Source organism: Ailuropoda melanoleuca, chromosome 8, assembly GCF_002007445.2.
Source record: "Ailuropoda melanoleuca isolate Jingjing chromosome 8, ASM200744v2, whole genome shotgun sequence".
In the NCBI taxonomy this organism is placed as follows: Eukaryota; Metazoa; Chordata; class Mammalia; order Carnivora; family Ursidae; genus Ailuropoda; species Ailuropoda melanoleuca.
The window spans coordinates 52,429,253-52,445,485 of NC_048225.1; the positions used below are offsets into that span (position 1 = coordinate 52,429,253).

A 16,233-nucleotide genomic window follows, 5' to 3' on the forward strand; every position below is an offset into this window, starting at 1 on the left:
GACCCTGCTCAGTTCCGACCTCTCCCCCTCCTTCAGATCACGCTCAGACTCCTGGACTCGGCCTTCGAGGCCTCTGGACTCAATCATCCTATGTTCTCATCTGCCTCCCATCTGGTCTGGGAGCTCCACAAGGGTAGGTCCCGGACGCTTGTATTCCTCAGCTTTCTGGGGCCCGTCAGGGAAGGGAGGTCATGTTCACTGAGCAAGTACCACAGGCCAGGCCTCTGCCCAGGTACTTTACACACACCACTGCGTTCGAGTCTTCACAGCGAGCCATGCCATCAGATGATATTATTAGCCTCACTTTGCAGATCCACCAACTGAGATCAGAAAGCTCAAGCAACCTGCCAAAAGTCACACAGCAACATGACTGCTGAAGCAGTGAAGAGACGAAAGAAGGGGCGCTGAGCACGTGGCATTCTTGGCTTTCCGTCGCCCGTGCCAAGGGGCCCCCACAGCAGGGAGGCACACTTGATTGCCCATCTATCTCCGACTCTTGGGGAGCCCCATCCGGACACCGAGTGAGGTGGAACCCCGTGAACTAACTAACCACAACCACAGCCTTTGGGGGGGGTGTGTGAGGCAGACCGCCGTCCCTGGGCCCGTCACGGCTCCAGCCCTGCCCTACCCCAACACCAGCCAAAGCTCTGTGCCAGCCCAGCGGTTTCGGCCTGGCAGTAGCTCAGGGAAAGATGAGCTGGCGCTCAGCCGGCCTGGGCGTGGAAGTGGCCGGAGCAGGTCGCATGGGAGAACGTGGGAGACGCCGGAATCTGGCTCGGCCACGCTCTGCCCATGAGGCAGGGATGCCGCGAAGCACTTTCTGGACATCTGACCCCTTGGACAAGGATCTGGAAAAGGAAGCCGGCAGGGTACAGAGGAGGTAAACCAATAAAAACAGCAAGAAGTTACCTAACATCTGCTGGGTCCAGGCCCCAGGCTGGCCCCAGGCTGGCTTTGCTAGACTTCATTCTGGCCCCAACTCCAAGAAGTAACTCCTATCTTGTTCACTTTACAGTCAGGAAAACAGGTTCCATTGGACCAGAAGAGCACGAGAGTCCAGAGAGAGGGTTGGGGTGACCAGCTGGGACCTCCATGAGCATAAATCTGAGGCCTCCGGTGGCTGAGAGGGACGGGAGGGGTTTGGACATCCTTCCCTGTTCCCGCACCCTCTCCTACCCATGCCTTCTTTGCAGTTCAGGCCCCTCCTTAGGGAAGACTTCCCTGATCTCCTCCACTGAGGTTAGGGCCTGAGCCACCTGCTATCACAGTTTGTCCTCTCTGGACTGTCCGCATCTGTGCAGGCCTGTCCCCAACGTGAGCCAGATGGGAGGAAGTAAAGATGGCAGCCACCTAGGGATTCAGGGATCCCAGCTTCTAAGCCCAACTTTACCCTGGTTTACCACGAGGCTTTGGGTGGTCACTTTCCCGTGGGTAAAATGGGCCACCCTGTGTCACTGTCAGGGCTGGGAAGAGAAACATTCTATCCTTGGAACCAGGGCCTGAAGGATGGCCATGACCTTTTTCTCCCAGGCACCCCTACCCTTGGGTCAACACCTAGCAGGGCAGAGTACCTGTGATTAGGGAGGGCCAAGGCATCTAGGAGAGGGGGTGGCTTTGGGGGAAGATGTGCCTCAACCTCTTAATGTAAAAGACAAGAAGGGCACTGTGCTGCTTTCCCTCTGCCCTTGAAACTAACCCGGGTAAGGTGGTGCCTGGAAAAGAGCCCCCCGATGGGCCTGGACTTAGCCTTGTGGACGGACTGGGTTCAAATCCCTGTGCGACTTTGGATGTGCCATGTAAACTTTCTGAGACTCAGTTTCCCCAAACATAAATGGGGACCTTACTAGTCCCAGACAACTGGGTTTTATTTATATTCGCTGTCCCATCCCTAGCCTCACTTACTCCATCTGAAAACTGGGGACTTTGACGGTACCGTTTCACAGGACTGCTTAAGGGTCCCGGAGATGAAGGAGGAAGGCCAGCGCGGATCCGAGACAGCACAATCAGAGAGGGGAAGTGACCTGCCTGGACTCGTCAGAGGGGATGGCCGCGGTGTGGGGAACCCCCTCTGTGGCCGCCCCAGGGCCAGAGAAGGGTCATTTCCTTCCGCGTTCAGCCCCCGCCGTCACCTCTCCTGTTTGCTCGCCCTAAGTGCGGCGGCGCCGACAACGGGAAAACGGGGCCAGGCCGGATTTCCTCTGCGGACCTGCGGCTCCTAGAGCCGCCCCCCGCCATCCCTCCCCTCCGGACCCCGCGGGGCCACGAGCTGCACGTGCGGCGGTCCGGGCGGCCTCGCCGGCCCAGCGCTTCCTTAGCGACCCCCCTCCCTCCCGGCCCTTTCATCCCGCCCCCTGCCACCCCGCGCCTTCCCAGCCGGGGTTCCAGCGGAAAGATGCTTCACCCCCTCGCGCGTTCCAGAGAAACCGAGTCACGCGGGGGCGTGCCGGCCGGGCGCTAGGACCCCGCAGCTTGGCCGAGGGGGGGGGCGTGGTGGGGCGGGTCGGCGGGAGAGGTATTTAAATTGGAGCCCGAGCTGCCCCCTCGCGGGTCGGGTTCCCGTGGGGCAGTGGAGCAGCCGTGGGCCTCCGCGGGTCGTGACCCCGGGGTCTGGCGCGGGGTGGGGCCGTGGGGGGGCAGGTTTGCGCAAGATGTGCCGGGACTGCGCGGGAGAGGAGCGGCGGCCGCGCTGAGCCAGGTAGGAGCCGTCCCGCGGGCAAGGCAGCCGGCCCCTCGGGGAACCGGCCGTCCCGCGCCCCCAGAGAGTGCGGGGTGCGGCCGGCCCATCCCGATGGCCCCCTCCGCCCCCAGTAGTCCGCCGCCGCCCCCACTCCACACACGCAGCAGAGCATGACCCTCCCTCGGCCCCGAGGCTCCTGTCTCAGCTGATCTTTCCCGCGAAGGGAGAGGCCGGCGTTCGTATTTGACAGATGGGGAAACAGCGGCAGAAAGGCCGGCACTTACTTGCCCGGGAACTCACAGCTAGTCACGGGCAGATCGGGATTTGAATCCAAGTCTCCTAACCGCCCTCGGACTCAGGCGGGCTAGCGCTTCCCATCCCACCGCACCAAATAGCTTGTCCACCTCTGGGTGGGGATGGGGGGCACCCACCTCTCCCTGAGGGGTTCTGAAGCCGGCCTTCTTCATGAGTGGTGAGATGTGAGGGACCCCCACCCCCACCCGAGCTGCCTGAAATTCCGCCATCACAGCTACATTCCTTTGGGTTAAAGTCTAATTCCCCCGTGGGATGCACATGTCTCCAGAACGGGGCTTGCCCTTAGTGATTCACTGCTTGGTATGAACGTCCACGGCAGCTCTCCCAGGACCCTACGGTGCTGGTGACTGGGGCTGAGAGGAGGGAGAGGAGCACCCCAGAGCCCAGCCCTGTGAGCTTGTCTGTTCGTGCGTGGTAGGGGTGCGGGTGGGGGTCGTTGGAGGTGGTTAGGGAGGGAGATCTTGGCCTGGTGTAGTGGAAACGTTTGCTTTGGAGGCATTCAGACCAGATTCTGAATCTGTCTGCTCTTTACTACCTGTGTGACTTTGGGTAAGTCTACCTCTCTGCGCCTTGTTTTCCTCCTGGGCAAAATAAGGGTGGTTCTGTAGGGAGCAGGTAGCTGAGAACCTAATGGAGAAAACAGTGTTTGGGGCCTGTAGACTTGGGCTAACCCCCACCCCCCAGATGGGCTAAGTCACTTTCTGAGCCTCAGTTTTCTCATCTGTAAAATGGAAATTATGGTAACCACCTTATTGGGTTGTGACTTCAAGGAGATAATACAGATCAAGTGCTTAGAACAGTGTCTAATGCCTGGAAAATAGTAGGGATAGGCTTATTATAATAGTATAATAGGCGTCGCCCTCCCCCTTGTCCCCCCACTATTTCTCGCTCTCTCTCTCTCTCTCTCTCACACACACACACACACACACACACACACACACACACACTGATATTCTCTGGCATTTGTCCTCCCAGTCAGAGTCCTAAAATGTCTCCTGCCTTCTCTTGGCGAGGCCGCTAGTCTGCAGGCTGGGCCTGCCTCCGCAGCGTGCCTCACCTGGGCCGGTCGGCCCTCCAGGTCATTGCCCCAGCTGGCAAAGGCAATGTGTCCAGGACACCTTCACAGCCATTCTTAGCTCGATCGTCACAGTGGTTGGGGGAAGCCAACGGCAGAACAGCCACCAGGCGACGTGCCGTACAGGTGGGACCCTGAGGCATGGAAAGGTTAAGGGACTAGCCCAGGGAGCACCGAAGCAGTCGTGTCTAAATGTAAGCCTGGGTCTGAGTGACCACAGACCACAGTCCTCCCTCTTGAGAGTGAGTGGCCCTCACATGCTGCACAGCGGGTCAGGGGCACTACTGAGGGGGCCCGCAGGTGAGGTGCCAGGGCCGACGGCCACGTGCTCCAGGGACTGGATTCGCAGGCGCCCGCCTTGGGGGTAGGTGAGATCTGGCAGGCGGAAGAGGGGGTAGGGAGGGCTCCTTTGAGCAGCGCTGCCTTCAGCTTCAGAACTAATCCAGGTCCTTCCTTGTCCTGACCGCACAGCCCCTGAAGTAGGGCTTCTACTCCTCACTTTGCCATTTGTTCAGTAAACGTTTGGTGAGCACCACTTAATAGACCCCTGTTCCCAACGAGCGAGAAGTAAATTAGCAGGAGGGGCGCCGGGGTGGCTCAGTCGGTTAAGCCCCTGCCTGCGGCTCAGGTCATGGTTCTGGCCGGGGTCCTGGGACGGAGCCCCACATCGGGCTCCCGGCTCAGCACGGAGTCTGTGTCTCCCTCTGCCCAGCCCCCTGCTTGTGCTCTCTCTCTTTCAAATAAATAATAAAATCTTTTTTTAAAAAAGAAATAAATGAGCAGGAAATGATCAATGCAAGGAAGCAAAATGTGTGGGAACTTGGGGACTAGCATTCCAAGCCCGGAGGCAGGAACGCACTTGCCGTGTATGAGGAATGGTGAGGAAGCTTGAATCTGGTATGGGAAGGACACACGGCAGATGTGGTCAGAGGGGAGATTGTGTGGAGCCTGGATTTCGTTGGAGGTTCTCAAGCAGTGAGATTCATGCTCTGATATATGATTGAAAGACCTCACTCTGGCTGTGTGTGGACGACAACCTGGAGGGCGTCAGGGTGGAGGCGGGGTGCTGTGCTGTCAAGGCCCAGCGTGTGGCGGTGCCCCAGTGTGGAGCAGCGATGGAGGAGGGAGGTAGCAGCCCCGGGGTCTGTTTTTCAGGCAGAACAGACAGAACCTGCTGATGGCAGAAGGAGTATGTCAGGGAGATGAAGGGAGAGTCCAGAAGGACTGCCCCCGCCCCCCGCCCCACATCACCTTGTGTCAATTCTCAGTGCCTCCCTGGCCTGCCTGCTGGTGTGAGATGCCTTCCAGCAGAGTCCCCTTTGCCCTGGGGCACTTCCTGTAGGAGCCGGGTCAGAGGAGAAACACACCACGGACTGCTCAGTGCTGTGCTCACTGGAAGCTCAGGGTCCGTGGGAACCTGGATGAGCTATCCATCACCCAGACTTGGGGAATCAGAGAAGGCTTCCTGGAGGAAGTGATATCTAAGCCGAGACCCAGAGGATGAGGAGGCATTCAGCACAAGAGAGGGGAGGAAGTGGAGGTTTGGGGCGATGAAAAGGTGCTCGCAGAACTGAAGGAAACAGGAGGCTGCCAGAAGTCAGAGCGGGAGAGGGGACAGTGAGCGATGAAAACTGGGGCGAAGAGCTGGCTGGGCAGGCACACTCCCCAAGGGCCTCAAAGGTCCCACTGAGAGGTTTCCATTCAATTCTGAGTACACTAGCTTTCAAATGGGTGGTGATGTTCTGCTTTTTAAACAGCAGAACCAGATTTCCTGTGAACGCAGGTGAGAGGAGAGCAGCTGTGGGGGGCAGGGGGCCCATGGCCCCGAGCTGAACCCAGGGAATAGGGTTGAAAAGACACCACTGTGGCCCAGGTGTGTTTGGACAAGAAAGGGCCTCAGAGTAACCATCTTGATTTAGAATTCCTCACGAGGACACTGGTGGATTCCAAAGTCAAAGACTCAGTCCTGTAGATGTCCTTCTAAAGCACCCTTGAGAGCTGCAATTCAGAGCTCACTTGTCGAGCACCTATAGGCAACCTTCTAGAGTAGAGCTTAAGGGCACAGATTGCACGGGCCTGCCACTAGTCAGCTATATGACCTTGGTCGTGTTACTTAATCTCTCTGAGCCTCGGTTTCCCCATCTGCAAAATGAGAGTGGTAATCATAAAACCAAGCCCTTGAACTACTGTGAGGATTAAGTTAATACATGTAAAGTATTGAGAAGAGTGCCTGGTGCATCGGAAGGACTCTGTGAGGGCACTTTCTTTCCTACAATGCCTCTCCTTTGATCTTTACCGAAACTTAGCAAAGTTGGCATTAACTTCAAAAGAGGAAACTGAGGCTCAGAGAAGTGAAGTGACTTGTACAAGGTCCCATAATAGGTAAGTGGAGGGAAAGAGAGAGGAGTCAGTTAGGGGTGACTGAGTTCAGTGCTCTTGGACAGTTTTATGTGTCTTTCCTCGCGAACACTCAATGCATTCTGGTCACTTCTGTGCACTGATTTGTGACCCCAGTTCCCAGCACAGAGCCAGCCTGGAGGAGGCATTCAGTTAAGGTGTGAAAGGGAGAAAGAGAGAAAAGGAGAGAAGAAAGAAAGAAAGAAAGAAAGAAAGAAAGAAAGAAAGAAGGAAGGAAGGAAGGAAGGAAGGAAGGAAAGAAAGAAAGAAAGAAAGAAAGAAAGAAAGAAAGAAAGAAAGAAAGAAAGAAAGAAAAAGAAATGACTTGATGTATACTCCTAGCTCTCGAGCCAGGTCCTCAGTAAGCGAGTCCCTAGCAGCACTGGGCTTTGACTCTGCTCAGGGCCTCTGCCGTTCCCCTCGACGCCACCCTGCCTGTACATAGAGAGAACACCAGCAGGCCCAAGTGGCCCCCTGCGCTGGTGGTAACTTCAGTGAAAGTAAAGGGCCTGGAGCCCGCTCCTGGGGAAGTCCGCAGCAACAGTGCTGGGGGCAGGGCAGGACTCCTGGCGGGGCTTCCTGTCAGGGCTCCAGGCCCAGCCTTCAAACAATGGCAGGGACTCCAGAATCAGAAAATCAAAAGAAAAAGGGCAAAATAAAAGTCCGGGGGTGCGGGGATTGAGGAATTCCGTTTGGGGCCTAAGAAACTAGGATGGGGGACCTGCTTAGGACGTGGGTGGAAATGCAGTCAGAGGCCTAGTTCTCCACCTCACCCCACCCCAGCCCTGAGCTTGGCCTGGGGCAGCCCTTAGAGTCCCTCTGTCTCCTGCTCACTGCCTCCAGGCAGTCTTCCATTGGTAGGGTCTTTTGAAATCCAGATCTGATCAAGTCACCCACTGCTTCAAACTCTTGCTGCCTCGGGTGACAGCCCAGCTCCTTGGCCTGGCACGAGGGGTTTTGTGGTAGGCTGCAGACCCCAGCATCCACGGCTGACTCAATCACGGCACCTTTGGTCCAGCTGTAGTTGTGATCTGGGGCTCCCTGAAGGCAGGCACAGACAGGACTGCAGTGATGGGGCTGGCCGTGGAAAGCAGCCAGGGGTCTTACAGTGTTTCCCTTTCCTCCCCACCCTCTGCAGAGCCATGAGCCACCAGATCCTGCCGCTCCTGGCCGTGCTGACCCTGGGCCTGGCCACCTCCCAGCAGCGAGACAAGGTGCCCTGTAAGATGGTAAGAAGCCCTGCCCAGGTCGGGTAAGCCCCGAGGGTGTCCTATGCCCCAGCCCCACAAGCCGGAAGTCAGAGGAGTTAGAAGAGGAAAGGGAACACATTTAACGCATTTAAACCTTGCATTTCATGAGTACCTACTAGGATGTTTAAATACTTGATGAACTCTTCCTCCCGTCAGGTAAGTACCATTATTCCCATTTTATAGAGTTGGAAACTGTAGTTTAGAGAGGTTAGGTGACTCGTCCAAGGTCATTCGACTCCGACCGGCGGGGCTGAGATGGGACTCTAGTCCCCCGAGCTGCCCCTGCAGGGCAGTGGACCCTCAGGGTGACACAGAGCATGTGTATGTGTGGGGAATTGGGGTCCTTGACTTGGGTCCGTCTGCATCCCTGATGGGATGCCTCTCATTCATTGCTGCCCAGATCAAATGCCTCCTCCTCCAGAGAGCCCCCCCAGCCCTCCCAGGCTGACCTAGTTCCGTGTGCTCCTTTTTCTGAACTCTCACACTGAGCACGTCGGGTAGTTGGTGAATGGGTCCAAGCCTGTTTCACTTGCCAGGCCAAGAACTTCTTCAGGGCAGGGACAAGGTTTGATTCACTTCTGCTCCTTTTTCTTGCACTTGGCCAGGGAGACTAGCCCTGAAGTCACTGGGATGCTGCGGGATCCAGGGAAGTGGGACCACCTAGCTCCCCTTGGCAGGCTGGGCAGTCACTGAGGTCAAGGCAGGCATCCGGCTGGGGAGGCGACAGGTGCTCTGGCAGCCCCGCTTGGCCCTGGGGCTGGCAGCTCCTGACTCGAGGGAGCCGGTGGCACCTGTGGGAAAGGACCTCATGCTGGGACTCCAGAGCCTCTGACGACTCCGGGGGGAGCTCACTCCCTGAGCCCCTCCTTAGGGGGGGTGAACACAGTAACTGACGCATGCCCAGATTCAACGAGGCAAGGGGTCCTTGCACTCAGCCGCGGAGCCTGCCGCAGAGCTGGTGCTCCAGGACAGCGGTGGTCCCGCTCTTCCTTCTGCCGTTTCTTCCTTAAGTCAGGATGGTCCCGGGAGCTGAGAGGAGGCTATGCCCAGTGGCCTGAGCTGGTGGAGAGGTGGTGAAGGAGGAAGCGGCAAGAGCCGGGCAGGGCCGGCAAGGTGGCTGGGCTAGGTTTGTGGCTTAGGGTGGAGCTTGGTTGCAGTGGTATCCGTGGACCCCTGAGACCTCGACGAAGCTGCTAAGCTGGAGGTGGAAGGGCCAAGTCGTGGGATTGCCAGGAGCAGAGAGAGTCACATGGTGCCTGCGGAGCGTGGTTCCGTGTGCCCCTCCCCTCCCCCACACTCACCTTGAGCTCTGGGGAAGAAGCCGCTAGTGCAGGGAGCACCCAGGCTGGTGTTCCTGCTCCGGGGGCTCCACCACTCACTGTGACCTTTCACAGGTCACTGCCATCTTCAGGTTCTGTCTCCCTGTCGGGGAAATGAGTCTTTTTACTCTAATGGTCTTTAACTCTATTTAGAATACATGGATTATCTCTTTCCTTTCCTCTCAGAAAGGCGATGGAGTCAATCCCTCAGTCCTTTACTAAGCCAGGGATGCCCGCGACTCTTTCATTCATTAAAAAAAATGTACCTTTTGTGGGCCAGGTCCAAGGCACCCACATCAATCACACCAATCCCTTTTAGCTTGGAGCTCCCTGCCTGGCAGGTCCCACGCAGACTGTCACAATCAGGGGCCAGAGCTATGAGAGAGAGAGCACCGGGGCGGTGAGAGCCCAGAGGAGGCCGCACCTGCCCAGCTCAGTACAGCAAACCCCAAGTTTCCCCTGCAGATCTGGGTGGGAAGGGGTAGGCATGACCGGCACAGGGAACAGCAGGGAGGAGGCCCAGAGGTAGGTGTGCAAGGGCACAAAGGGCAGTCAGGTGTGGTCATTGCATATGGCCTGGGCTGGAATGGGTTGGGAGGAGAGAGGACAGGTCAGTAAGGGTTACAAACAGCCTTGAACCCTGCTGAGTGTCCTGGATTTTGCCCGGGAGGGGTAGAAGCAGAGAGGAGCACGGAGGGGAGGTTTTCTTTTAGTAGTTGCCAGGCATTAGGCAGGTGGAAGTGTCAGAATGGGTCAATGGATACAGAGAGCCCAGGGCAGGAGTGGGTCAGAGCTGGGTGGTTGTGGAAGTCAGATCCTTTCCTGGGTCTGGATTCCTGGGGTCTTCGAAAAGGTGAGAGGGAGACTGTATTTGCACAGAAAAAAAAAAAATCAGGCTGCAGAAGGCACTTGTGCTAGAAGGACAAAGTTGGCCTTTTGTTGTGAAAAGATCCAGGTTCAAACCCCAGCTCTACTCCTTCCCAGCGGGGTGAGCCAAGAGCCGCCTTCTGAAACCGAGCCTGGGTTTCTGAACAGAAGGGTGACCATATTTGATGGGCCTGCTCTGGGGGGGCTTCACTGAGACCATGGGCCTGAACGTGCTAAATAAAATGTAAAACGCTGAGTGGGTGCTGGGGAAGGGTGCTACTTTCTGGATAGGAAGCCCAGAGTGGTAATGTGAGTTGGTAAAGCTCACACAGCAAAACCATAGTCTTGTCACCAAAGAATGTGGGTTGGGACCCTGCCCAGCTTTCCCCTGCTTCCTACCCCCACTCCCATCTCCAGGGGCCAATCCGGACCAGGCCGTGGAAGGCCAGGCCACTGATGGAGGTGGGGCAGGTGGCAGCAGCAGAAGGGAGGTCTCATCTGGGGATACGCAGCGAGAAAGGCAGGCACTGGGACCCGGAGCTCTGCCCCATGGAATGAGGGCTGAGGGTAGGAGGCCAAAACCTGGTGAGAGGAGTGCAAATTGCACTTTGGAAACATTTCTCCCAAAATGGTTTCTAGTGTAACTGCCGCTGGGTGAATTTCACTATCTGGGCCCACAAAAGGAACCCAGGATGTGAACCAGGAGGCCCTGGGTTCCAGCTCGGCCCTGCTGTTCACTAGCTTGGGATCCTTCTAGGTGATATATGGCTCAGTTTCCTGTGAAATGGGATAATAGTTAGTATACAGCGTTTTGTGAGTTCATTTGTCTTCATATCTGTGTGTCCTTTCTGTGTCTATGTATCCATCAAACTTCCTTAAGTCCCTCTCTGATGCCCAGCACAGTACTGAGTGCCAGAGCCAGGGGCAGGGAGCAAGATAGGGGTCATCCAGATGTGGGATGATGGGACTGGGGCGGAGGAACGTGGAGCATCCTGGGAGCCAGAGGAGAAGCCTAGCTCAGCCTGGCTGGGACAGGGGTGGGGCTTGGGGCATCCTTCCTGGAAGGTGTGTGTGGTTCCGCCCCCTGCTGTACCCACTCATGCCCACTGCTCTCCCTGCCTTCCCCAACCCACCCCAGGTCGACAAGGAGGTCTTGTGCCAGGGTCTTGGCCTGCTCCAGGTCCCCTCGATGCTCCCGCGGGACATCGAGGCCCTCGACCTCTCTGGAAACCAGCTGCGGAGCATCCTGGCCTCACCCCTGGGTTTCTACACGGCACTGCGACACCTGGACCTGAGCACCAATGAGATCAGCTTCATCCAGACGGGGGTCTTCCAGGCCCTGCCCCACCTGGAGTACCTCAACCTGGCCCATAACCACCTGGCGGCAGGCACAGTGCTGAGCGCCCCCGGCCTGGGCCCCCTGCCTCGCGTGACATCTCTGGACCTGTCGGGAAACAGCCTGTACAGTGGCCTGGCAGAGCGGCTGCTGGGGGAGGCGCCCGCCCTGCGCACCCTCTCGCTGGCGGAGAACAGCCTGACCCGCCTGGCCCGCCACACCTTCTGGGGCACGCCTGCGCTGGAGCGGCTCGACCTCCACAGCAACGTGCTCATGGACATCGAGGACGGGGCTTTCGACGCCTTGCCGCGCCTGGCCCACCTGAATCTCTCCAGGAACTCCCTCACCTGCATCTCCGACTTCAGCCTCCAGCAGCTGCGGATACTGGACCTGAGCTGCAACAGTATTGAGGCCTTTCAGACGGCCCCCGAGCCCCAGGCCGAGTACCAGCTGGCCTGGCTCGACCTGCGCGAGAACAAACTGCTTCACTTCCCTGACTTGGCCGCGCTCCCGAGACTCATCTACCTGAACGTGTCCAACAACCTCATCCGGCTCCCTGCAGGGCCAGCCCGGGGCAGCGAGGGCATCCACGCGCCTTCTGAGGGCTGGTCGGCCTTGCCCTTCTCGGACCCCAGCCGGAACGCCAGCGCCCACCCCCTCTCCCAGCTCCTGAATCTGGATTTGAGCTACAATGAGATCGAGCTGGTCCCTGAAGGCTTTCTTGAGCCCCTGACCTCCCTTCGCTTCTTGAATCTCAGCCGGAACTGCCTGCGAGCCTTTGCGGTGCCGCACGCCGGCTTCCTGCCTTGCCTCGTGCACCTGGACGTCAGCCACAACGCGCTGGAGACGCTGGCGCTGGGCTCCAGAGCCCTGGGGTCCCTGCGGACGCTGCTCCTCCAGGCCAACGCCCTGCAGGACCTGCCCCCGTACACTTTTGCCAGCCTGGCCAGTCTGCAGAGGCTTAACCTTCAGGGGAACCGGGTCAGGCCTTGCGGGGGGCCGGGGGAGCCTGGACCCCTGGGGTGTGTGGCCTTCTCGGGCATCTCCTCCCTCCGCTTCCTGAACCTGGTGGACAATGAGATGGAGCGGCTGCGGGCGGGCGCCTTCCTCCACACGCCACTTACCGAGCTGGACCTCTCTGTGAACCCGGGGCTGGATGTGGTCTCAGGGGCCCTGGCAGGCCTGGAGGCCTCCCTGGAGGTGCTGGCCCTGCAAGGCAATGGGCTGGCTGTCCTACTAGTGGACCTGCCCTGCTTCAGCTGCCTTAAGCGTCTCAATCTTGCCGAGAACCGCCTGAGCCGCCTGCCTGCCTGGACGCAGGCCGTGTCCCTCGAGGTACTGGACCTGAGGAACAACAGCTTCAGCCTCCTGCCTGGCAGCGCCATGGGCGGCCTGGAGGCCAGCCTCCGGCGCCTCTACCTGCAGGGGAATCCACTGAGCTGCTGTGGCAACGGCTGGCTGGCTGCCCAGCTGCACCAGGGCCGCGTGGACGTGGACCCCACCCAGGAGCTCACCTGCCGCTTCGGCTCCCAGGAGGAGGTGGCCCTGAGCCACGTGCGCCCCGAGGACTGTGAGAAGGGGGGGCTCAAGAACGTCAACCTCATCATCATCCTCACCTTTGCGCTGATCTCGGCCATCCTCCTCACCACACTGGCCACCTGTTGCTGCGTCCGGCGGCAGAAGTTCAGCCAACAGTACAAAGCCTAGAGGAGCCGGGGGTGCGGAAGAGCTCAGGAGGGGGACCTTCCCAGGTCAGCGGGGGAGCCGGAGGCACAGGCAGGGCTGGGGACTGACCCAAGGTCACACGGTGAGCCAGGGTCTGAGAACACTGGTCTCTACATCCCAGCCCAGGGCCCCTCCTTTCCTTATGTCCTGCTTCCTTATGACCCACTTCCCAGGCCACACGTGTGGTCCGGCTGTGGAAGCCGCAAGTTGGGCAGTCTCAGGAGTGGCAGAGAACAAGGTCGACCTGTCCGATCAACAGATCATCTGTTTTGTGTCACATCCTGCTCCGGGCACTGGGGATGCCGGTGGAGGAGACACATCCCTGCCCTTGAGCAGCTCCGAGTCCTGGTGGGGAGGTGGTCGCGAAGCCACGACGCAGTGACCACGCCGTGTGGATGGCTGGGGCTCCTGGGCACTGTAGCCCCAGTGGGCGGAGACATGGAGCGTCCTGCCCCTCCGGGGCCAGAGCACAGGAGGGGCAGGACCCAGAAGACTGGTCTGAGAAGTTTCCAAGCAGACTGTTTGTCACATCTTCCTATAATGACTTTCAGCTTCTCTGGAACACGAAGAGCTTGTGACCGGAAGGGAACTGGAGCCACATGAGGTCTTGGATCCAGCTGTGTGGCTCTGCGAGCCGGGGTTTCTGGCCCCAGCGCTGGACCATTCCATTTCCTGCTCCGAACGGGCTCTTTCCCTGCCTGGCACTCTCAGGGTGCGCATACTCGCCCGAATACTGCTCTAGCCCCTCCCCGGGCACCCTGTTCGTCCCCAGCGCCCCCTGGCTGGTGAGCCAGGAGTTAGAACCTTAAGCACCGGGTCTGTTTGGCACAGGCTTTTTGGCAGCTGGAACATGTTTGCCTCTTTATGGCAGCCCTCTGACATTGGTATTTCACCCATTTTACAAAACTCCCGAGCTCTGCCTCCAGGGTCCTCCAGCTAAGAAATGCCAGACCCGAGATTCAGGTTCAAATCCTCCTGTCCCCAAGGCCCGACCTTTGCCACTGTGGGGGCTATCGGCTGTTAGGTGGACAGGAAATGGCCCCGTATCGAGGGAGCAGGGCCTGGGAGCCTCCTGGGCTGCACCTCCCCACCCACTCCTCTCCCTCCTCTCTCCCAGGCTAGGCAGACACAGGCCGTCTCCTCCTCTGTCTCAGTTTCCCTTACTCCCTTCTTTGCAGACTGGTGTGTGTTCACCATTTTCTCTCGCTCTTGCATTCCCTCTTCCTCCACTGAGCACAGCCTGGAGTTTGAGACCATGGAGTCCAGCCTCCCCATTGCACAGATAGGGAAACTGAGGCTGAGGAAGAGACTGGAACTTGCTCAGAGCTTCACAAGCCAGTGGCAAAGCCTGTGACAAAAGTGGATTCAGACCTCATTGGGGGTGTGAAGGGGATTTGGGGTCTGGACCTGAGTGATTTCCTTCTATCTCAGCTGTCCTATCACAAGATAACACTGGCTCCAAACACTTTCGGGTCCTCGTCATGCAGGAAATTTTTCCTCCTAGAAAAGTGGGTGGAAAAACCCATCTAGATATAACCCCCTATTTCTTTTGCCCTTGGATTCATGGGCTGTCCAGGAAGCCCTGGGGTCAGCCCAATGCCCTCTGGTGTTGTCTTCACTATCTTATCCATGCTTGGCCCGTGGTCTGGCTCAGGATGGTGCTTGGTAAAGTGTGAGACAATGAAAACACCCCTCTCTCTGCCCCATTTTACAGACAAGAAAACTGAGGCTCAGAGAGGGTCAAGGACTCAGGGAGTCAGTGGCAGAGCCGGGGCTAGAAGCTGGTGTCCTGGCCCCAGCCTGGGGCCCTGGTGGTGTGTGGGGCAGCCAGGTGGACCCAGTCCTGGTTGGGATCACAACCACAGGTGCTCGCTGCACAGAAACACTCTAACTCAGGCCTGGGGGGCAAGGTGTGGGCCCCTTCAGGCCTGATCTTTGAAAACACTACACAATGCTGCTCTCACCTCCAGGAACTAGGCTACAACCCGGGCCTGGGGACCAGCTCTTTGTATAACCCACATGAATGTATTAAAAAATAATTTTGAAGAAACAGTGTGGGCTGCCAGCCTCCTCCTTGCCGCGGACATTGCCCTCACTGCATCCACTTGAACTCCCTCTACTGCCGTCGCGGTCTTTGAATTCTCATGGCGAACTCATTGAGGGGAGACGGAGGGGAAACTGAGGCTCTGGGTCCTCACCGCCCTGGACCCTGGGGCCTCAGCCCTCATTCCCCTGCCACACCCGTGACCCGTACATTCAACAAACTCTGACCCCACCCGGCCCTTCCTTCTTGGCAGTTCACCTTCTCTCTGCTCAGCCCCTGCCTCATGGCAGAAGCCGTGCTGTCGGTCCTGCCCACGCTCTGGGGCCTCCCTCTGCAGCCGCTCTTCTCTTCACGTCCTCCTTTCACACCGTGGCTGTGCCGAAGTCTTGCCTATCTGCAATAGAGTAAAAAGACCCTTAAATCACTTTCCCTTTCCTTCTCCTTCATGGGGAAACGTCCTGGTGAAGTAGCCGCTTCCTCCTCCTTCCATTCTCAGCTCACCGCTGGCGCCTTGCCCTCCCCACCCCCACCCCCACCCCCACACTGCCCTGGCTGAGGTTATCCTTTGCTGAACTCCGTGCACTTTCCAGACTGTACCTCCTTGACCCCTCAGCTGCAGGGGGCCCCCACCCCATCCTCCCTGTCACCCACGCCCTCCCCCCGGCACACTGTCCTTGGCATCAAGCCCCACACGCGTGGTTTCTGCCCTCCTCTCGGACCGCTCCTTCTCACACTCTGTATGTTCTCATCTGTCTGGAGGCATCCGAATGGCCAGGAAGAGTCCTCAGGAATGTGATCATCCTCATTGACGTGCTCCATTGCTCTGACGATGCCCAGATCTCTGTCTCCAGCCCCAGGCAGCCCGAAGCACCCAGCCCCGATACCCTGATACCCAGAGGCCCCCCCGCTGGAGAGCTAAAGGTGTTGCAGGGGCCAAAGAATTGAGTGAGGGGCCAGGCTGCAGTTCAAGACTGACCTTGGAAGAAGAGCATTCCTGGTTCCCGGAGGGGGAGGGTGTTGGCGAAGGGACAAGCCACCTCACCTGCGGTGGGGCTGGGGCACAGGTGAGGGGCTCTGAGGTGGGGTCCCCCACCCTCCACTTTGCAGACCCCTGTGCCTGTGCTCATGTGGCCTTGTCGCCCCTTCTCAGCTGCCTGACACCCAGACACTACCTCTCTGTGTGTGCCTATCTTCTCTTCCTTTCTTCCTCTCCCACAAATCCTAGCTC

The 16,233-nt window shown here is 58.3% G+C and overlaps 1 protein-coding gene across 2 annotated transcripts; it reads left to right on the plus strand.

Moving 5' to 3' along the window:
- The first annotated feature begins 2,526 nt into the window (after window positions 1-2,526).
- Window positions 2,527-14,991, plus strand: LRRC32 (leucine rich repeat containing 32). 2 transcript variants are annotated; one of them, XM_034666303.1, is made up of 3 exons: window positions 2,527-2,695; window positions 7,603-7,693; window positions 11,039-14,990. In XM_034666303.1, the coding sequence occupies exons 2-3, from the start codon at window positions 7,607-7,609 to the stop codon at window positions 12,941-12,943; spliced, it is 1,992 nt and encodes a 663-aa protein (XP_034522194.1). In that variant the 5' UTR covers window positions 2,527-2,695; window positions 7,603-7,606; the 3' UTR covers window positions 12,944-14,990. The 2 variants fall into 2 exon arrangements, with proteins under 2 accessions (XP_034522194.1, XP_002915339.1); XM_002915293.4 differs by lacking the exon at window positions 2,527-2,695 and adding an exon at window positions 2,758-3,541 and having other exon boundaries at window positions 11,039-14,991.
- Window positions 14,992-16,233: the final 1,242 nt, after the last annotated feature.